Genomic DNA, 7670 nt, shown 5'->3' on the forward strand with positions numbered 1-7670 from the left:
TGCTCTCTGTCAGAAAGACTGCACATAAAGAGCAGTGAAGAAGGCATTTAGATCAAGAGAATAAAAACCTGTTCTCCGTTTTGGAGATTACATTTACAGCATTTAGTAGAAGCCCTTATCCAGAGCGACTTACATTTTTATCTCAATTTTATATAACTGAGCAATTGAGGGTTAAGGAACTTGCTCAGGGGCCCAGCAGTGGGAAACCGGTGGACGTAGGAATCAAACTCGCAATCTTCCGATCGGTAGGCCAACACCTTAACCACCAGGCTACCACATTCCACATACCCCAGATTAGGTCTTTTAGTTTCTGCTTTGCATTCGATTAATCACAAGACAGAGTTGCTGTATAATCCTGGAAATGCTCTTAGACACCCTTATCTTCAGCACCTCTCTGATCACTTCTACCAAAAATCCTTGCTGTAAGCTTTAAACACATATTCTTGGTTATGTAGTGTTTCTGGTACAGCATCAGGAGTAATATGCCTCTTTTCCACCGGAAAGAACCGGGTGCTGGTTTAGAGCTAGTACTGATGCTGGTTCAAAGTTGGTTCCACTGGCGAACCTTCTAAGAACCGGTTTGCCTTTCCACCGGCTAGAGAGCCATCACAGCGCCGAGTGTGACGTCACTGTATACGTGTCACGTGTCCCAGCAACGTTAGCGCAGCAGCGGCAAACACAACAACAATGGTGGATTTTGCTTTACTGTTAATGCTCATGGTTTGCGAACCTACATTGGCATCCAAACGCGGCGAATCCAACGTGAACGTGCAGCTCCGTGTAATTTGTATAAACGGAGGTTGTAATCGATAAAGTACATAACGTTATTTTATCGTTAACACAGAAAAAAACGTTAGTCTTAGCATGTAGCTACCTACTAATATGTGTGCTGATAATGTATCATATCGCGGTAAAGTAAAAGTGTATTAAACATTAGTATACATTACATTACAGGTACATTATCAAATGCACTAACAGTAGCCCCGCCCACAGCTCCTGACACAAGCAGTTCTTAAGTCTAGCACAGCAACGTTTTGGTGCTACTTAAGAACCACTTTTCCTGGTTCGGAGCCGGTGCTTTGGCGGTCGAAACAGAAAGAACTGGTTCTAAATTAGGCTCTGGCTCCGAACCAGCACTCGAACTGCCTCGGTGGAAAAGGGGCATTAGATCACCTTTTTCCAAGGAGACTTAATGGCCTCTGGATAAAACTTACCGCTGGTCGGTCTTCCTACACGTGCCATTTTAAGATCCTTGCAACTGATCCCAAATCAGCATTATGACTTGTCTTCGTTCTTCCCAAATTCAATCAAGTCAGTCCGCTGCTGCGTCCCGTCTACTAGTTACAGGCTAAAATTCTGAATCGTCACAAGTCAACCCCCATACTCGATGGTAGCGGTCAAATCCCAGACTTGACCCATCACAATATCAGAAAAGAAAGCACCAGGACTGGCATCCAGATGGCAAAGTCAAGCTTTACCTGATGATAGCGAAATTTATTTAACAACTGATTTGAGAGCAGTTCCTGAAAGTGCCAGAGCTTGTTGCAACATTAAGCTTCGGATCAGTCTGCATTAGCAAAGGGACTTGTTTTCACTGTAGACAGTTGTGTAAGTTGGTCTACAGAGGAGTGACTGCCAAATGCCATAAATATATAGGACCTGGAAGCCTGTAGCATTGAGGCAAGTCGAGTCTGCCATGTGCAGTCAGTAGAGTTCTGGCTCCCTCAGAATAAATAGTCTAATTGTACACTCCTGCTGGTACCGGTGCATGAAGTAAAATTTAGTGCCTTCTGACTGTCAGTGTAATCTGTCTTTGTCATTACCACTAAATTATACTTCTAGGTCCAGATCCAGCCCATGAAAGAACTTATTCATGCTTGCCTTTTTCCCCAGAGAGAGGTTTAGACTTCAAAAGACAAATGGTGGATAGTAGATCCTGAAGAGTTTCAAATAACTAGTAGCATCAGCATCTTTCCACACTTTGTGTTCTATTAGAATCGCTAACAAAATTTATCGTTGCTAATTCTTAGAACAGGTTTTTCTGGGTTTTTCAGATGATGGGAAGATCTTCCACGGCAGCGGGGTCGGAGATCCGTTCGGCCCACGCTGCTTCGAAGGGGACATCATGGGTTGTGGAATCATGTTCCCTCGTGACTACGAAGGTGAGGTCTTCTAACGTGCAAACAAACATACATTTATTTACTTTAACTTCAAAAGATGTTTGTTTTGCATTTCTGGAAGGAGTCTCCAGTGGAAATGTGCGTGTAGCTGCGTTGTAACTGTTGTTAAATTTCTGTGGTATAAGAGGAATAAAACCAATTCTCTTCCTGTCACCACTATGAAAGTACTCTTTTTTTTTCTTTTTTCTTTTTTTTTCTTTTACATTTCGGTATATCAGACGAGGTTGATGAAGGAGAGGACCTAGCCGAGAATCCCAAAGAAAACCACATTCAGAACGTACTGTACCAAAACGACGAGGAAGAGGAGGACGAAGGAGACGACGCCGAGCAAGAGCAGGAAGGCAGAAAGGTTATGGTGAGCTGCCCTAACACGTCCACTTTATTTCATAATATCCACTTACCTTATTCCAAAACAGAATAGAAATCATTAAAAGGCTAGCATTTCCGACTCGCAGCACTACAGTCCCCGCTCCGATCCTGAGCAAACCTGTATTACGTGTTCTTTACCCTTGGTAGAAATCTCCGTGTCCTCACAAAGCTTTTTGTTGTGAACCGTCGCCCCATTCAGGGTGTATTCCTTCTGCCTCGCCTCAATGTTCCTGGGATAGGCTTCAAATCCACAGCAACCCTGATTAGATTAAACCAGTTACTGAAGATGAATGAGAATCAACGTAATTATCATAATGAAGCTTGTCATAAGAGATGAGTTTCTGTAATCTGTCCATCAAATACATATCAGATTCGTGGTAGAGCTTCAGATTTTATTTGATTTTATTGCTAGATTGTTCTACCATATCAGACACACAAACACACACAAACACAAACACTGTCTTACTATCCTTGTGGGGAATTTTCATTAGCGTGACTAAATACTGCTTTACCAGGACCTAAATCTAACCTTCATTGTAACTTCAGTAACAAGAAGCAAACCTTTAGGATTTTTTTTTTGTGTGTGTTTTAAAAATGTAAACATTTTTGGTTATTAAAAAGAAAACAAGCAAAAAAAAAATCAGCAAGATTTTCCTATTCTTGTGGGGACCCGACAGGATATTAAACACCCATCCACACAAACAACCGTGTGTTATATTTGCCACTCTAGTATTTGAGCTTGTATTTCTTTGCTCTCGATGCCCGAGTCTGACACGTGACTCTTTCACCATTAAGTGTTGTTAAAAACATAATCAGCCATTTTTTTCCCCCACAACAATTGCAGCATGATGGATGGTCCATTTTACTTGGAAAAGCTTCAATGTTAGACAGTTACAAAATTGAAACATCGTATGAAATCATTTTTATTAGACGCCGCACATGTTTTAAGTCAGCAGTGTTGTCTTAAAGAAAAGCCCAGGTCTTTTTGTACTCGGCTTTGTCTGGGTGTGAAAGTTGAGCCTCCATAATCATGTGGGATTTCATTTTTGTTCATGTTTAATAAGCGATGTTAGTTTAGAACACAGTATTGTTCCTGCGCCTGAGTAAAACCTTGCCTTCGGATCTTTTGTAAACAGAAACGAAGGCCTGACTGATATCTGAGCCAAATGTTGCGTACTTCTCATTCCTCAAAAGTACATGCCATTTTTCAACTAAGCCTCGTGTGTGTTGTGAGACATAGCTGGTGTATGAGCCCGAGTCTCACGTACAGCATGTGGTGGCAGAAATGTGACTCTCTGTCACCCCCTAGGTGTTCTTCACCCGCAACGGGAAGATCATCGGGAGGAGGGAGGTGGTGGTGCCGGCCGGGGGATTCTACCCTACTGTTGGCATGCTGAGCAGCGGCGAGAAGGTGAAAGTGGACCTCCACCCTCTCAGCGGCTGACAGACGGAGACGGAAACTACATCCAATCAACAGTTCTGCTGTTCAACTGTGAGCCTGTAGCATCATGAACGGTCGAAAAGGGAATCAGGGAACGTCATGTCTACAAACTGATATATTTTTTATTATTTATGGGTGTGTACACTGTGGAAGTAGTTTTGTTTTTTTTCATATTCATCGCAACGGAACCAAAAACAGAGCATGATTTTCACTCAGGCTGGAATAACGATGCTTATCTTTAGTATCTTTAGGTCGTTCTGTCGTTCAGGGGCCGAGATGCATTCTGAATTCTCTTTATACGGATCCGTCGACGGTTCAGTGTGCAACCATTTGGAGCAGCAGTATTCAGAGTCGAGCTGTGTGGGTGTGGGTGTGGGTGTGTAAGAACTGAATACGGAATCTGTGTACACTCAGATAGGGAGACGGACTTAAGGGCTACTCAGACGGTTACAGTATTCTGTATTCATTAGCAGCTGTTGACACTTTGTACTCGAGAGTTTTTCTTTTGTCAGTAATTTCAGATTGGCAATAATTTATCCATACTTTTGAGGGATGTATTAAAAAAAAATAGGAACCTGAGAGAGTCAATTGACGCTAATATTCAGTGTCTAAATGTACGACCTCGTAAAATGACTCCTAATTACAGATCGATTCCCAAATACTTTATATTTATTGAGCTCTCAAATCAGGGGTGGACAATTTAGAAATCATATATTCATTAGATAGGAAGTCAAATCTCTGGAAGCGCTTATAGATATGGCTAAAAAGTAGCAAGCCAGGTCAGCTAGATAAGTGGATTAATACAGAGGCAAACGAGTGGGAAATTCTCCGCTTAGAGAATCGGGTCACATCGGTAGAAAAAAGAAAAGGAAAAAAAAAAAAGGAAAACTTTTTTTCATATCATACAAAGAAATAATATTCGGGTCTGGTTATAATCGAAATTTGTCCTTATGAGAAACACTTAAAAGCTGTGTGTAGCTTCTAAACCCAGCTAGTTAAACACAAACTAATTCACTAACTCAAAAAGAACAATATGCGTCCGCACTTAACGTGGGACTCGTCCGAGGGATCGATCCTTTGGAATCGTCGCTTTATTAGAGCGTTTGCTTAGAATTGAGAAAATCCTAGTTCAGTTGTTAAACCTTCATGTTGTCGGTGAAATTGTACTTTGCCTCGGTTTTATCAGACCTTCATGCATCTGATTCAGAAAAGGTCCAAGCTACTGGTTTGTCCACCCCTGGTTATTCTTTTTAATATTATTTCACTCTAGATAAACGTACGTCCCGGCCCGTCCTCCGTCTTAGCCATCTCTAATGCATACAGTCAGGAATCCAAGCCATTCTTCTTCTTCTTCTTCTTCTCTACCTTCATGAACAGAAGCGAGATTAAACGGCTGTCGATCTGTGATGCTGAAGAGCGAGGTGGAGAAGGACAGCTCGTGAACGTGACCGTCGTGACAATCAACAATACCTTCAGCTTCTATTAGATCCTATACATCTTATTTTTTATATCACCATACTGTATAGTACTAGAACCTACTAACTCCTTGGAAAGAAAAAAATTCCCCGGATCCGATCGCGTCGTGTGAAGCGAAAAATTCAAACGTTTAAAGAATCAGAAGAGAAGAAGAGATCGTTACGTTATCAAAAAAACTTATTTTTTTATATAGATTTTTGTTTCACGAGCACAAAGTGGCCGCTTAAGTCAGCGACTCTGAATACAGCGAAACTGAAAGAAAGGTCTTATTAGATCATCGACGAGCGACAGTCGGTCGAAGCTGATTTTCTCTAAGATGCATAGATCATCTGTAGCTATATATATATCTATATATCTATAGATTTTTAAAAAAGCTTGTATATAATGTACAGTTGTATATATACTATATATCACCGGCTGTACGGATGCCACAAGATGTGACAAAGAATCACTTCAGGAAAACGAATGAACGATTGATGGAGTGAACGGAAGGAGTGAAGAGACCGAGAGGAAGTCACTTCCCTCAGCATCACCCCCTCACAGTCCTGCACTTTTATATCTTCCTTAACAATCTTAAAGCTGGTGACATTTGACATGTTTCTGTCTTTTTTTTTTTTTTCCTGCTCAACTGACCTTTCAGAAAGAAAGTATGACTTTGTTATCGCTGCCTCGTGGAAACGAGACCTCGAAATGTCACGAGGTAATCGCGTCCTCGGGAGCGACGCAGAGGTCAGACGCGTAGTCTGCCGTGACGTCCGCTTTTCCGAGGCGCTAAATGCAACCCGGGGTGAAGGAAATGTAGAAATAAACGAGGTTCGTTTCTTTATACCGTGTGTTCGTGTGTACTGTACGTATGCGAACGACTCTGAGGTGGAACTCTTTCTGACTCGCGCCCGTTCGAGGGAAACCGGTCCGAGGCACGTCTCAGTTTCATGCATTTCTGTACTGGGATGCGATATTCCTGATCGTGTGATAAACAGAGGGATAAAATAAATCCAGTCCAGGTTTTACCACTTCATGAATCTTCTGGCTTTAACCCTCGTGTGGTGTTCGGGTTGGTGGGACACATTCATAAACATTAATAGTTTGGAAAAACTTTGCTCCCTTGTAAATTTGTTGATTTTTATTTTATTTTTTTTCCACTCGTAACTTGATTAAATTTGATTTTTTTTTTTTTCTTACATTTTATTAAAAAACAAACAAAAAAAACAAGTAGCACTTTAATTAGCAAATATTGTATACCATATATGCTGTTTCTATTGCTTGGGATTGGGATGAAGTATTTTATTGAAGTATTGTAGAGTATTTTAACGTAAGATTTTTGATTAAAAAAAACAAAAATCCAGACCCACTGGCTGAGTAACAAAAATTCGAACACTATACGAGGGTTAAGCGTAACCACAAAAATAATATGCAAGTTGTAAGCACTGGATCAAGTGCTATTTTATAATCTGCTGGATAACGAAGCCGGATGACGTTTTGATCGTTACAGTACACACAGCATACAGTTTTCGGTGTTCAGGAGATCTCGGATCATCAGATCAGGAAACCCACTTAAAGTCCACTTAAATCCTGAAGTCTTAATTAACACGGCATGAACTCTGAATATGCAGTTTCAAGTAAAAGTCATAACTTAAGTCTCAGGTTGTATTTGTCACTCGGTTGTATTGAAACCAGTTTTTTCTTTCTTTCTTCCTTCTGGATGCCATCGCTTTCATACTAAAAGAGAAAATAAATCCAAAATGAAGATCGATGAAGTCTTTGTCTGTGTGATTTAACCCCGTGAGCTAATCCGGTTCACGAAAGTCCTGAGCACTTTATAGCAGCAGGTTGTACAGCTCTGTGTGAGAGAGAGATGCTCCAGCTGTCTTGGACCAATCTGCAAACTTAATACAGTAATTGTTTTTGTCTTTTTTTTCCTCCCCCTTACATTAGTTTATGCCAAAGCATGTCATTCTGGATCCTTCAGACTCTTGCGCTAAAAGGGAAGGCGGTTAATCACGTTACATATCTGTCGAATGATGACGACATTATACCACTTCACTTTAAATTGGTTCGGCTGTTTATTTTTTTTCCCCCTCTCCATAAATCGTGAGAATTCGTCGTCGTATTAAAGTGGACGGGGTTTTTGCAAACGTCTGGAAAGTCGGAAAAAAAAAAGTCTGGAATTTTCAAGACGCTCGTTTACGGAGTTCGATTTCATT

General features: G+C 41.0%; 1 protein-coding gene across 2 annotated transcripts in view; it reads left to right on the forward strand.

Annotated features, from left to right (window-relative positions):
• The window catches only part of spryd3 (SPRY domain containing 3), a 40472-nt gene extending 33249 nt beyond the window's left edge, over positions 1 to 7223 (forward strand). For both annotated transcript variants that reach the window (XM_027144879.2, XM_027144877.2), the window contains 3 exons: positions 2055 to 2162; positions 2399 to 2535; positions 3859 to 7223. In XM_027144879.2, coding sequence (XP_027000680.1) covers positions 2055 to 2162; positions 2399 to 2535; positions 3859 to 3993 — 380 coding nt within the window. In that variant the 3' untranslated portion in view covers positions 3994 to 7223. The remainder of the gene's footprint in view (positions 1 to 2054; positions 2163 to 2398; positions 2536 to 3858) is intronic.
• Positions 7224 to 7670: the final 447 nt, after the last annotated feature.

The sequence above is a fragment of the Tachysurus fulvidraco genome, chromosome 23 (assembly GCF_022655615.1).
Source record: "Tachysurus fulvidraco isolate hzauxx_2018 chromosome 23, HZAU_PFXX_2.0, whole genome shotgun sequence".
In the NCBI taxonomy this organism is placed as follows: Eukaryota; Metazoa; Chordata; class Actinopteri; order Siluriformes; family Bagridae; genus Tachysurus; species Tachysurus fulvidraco.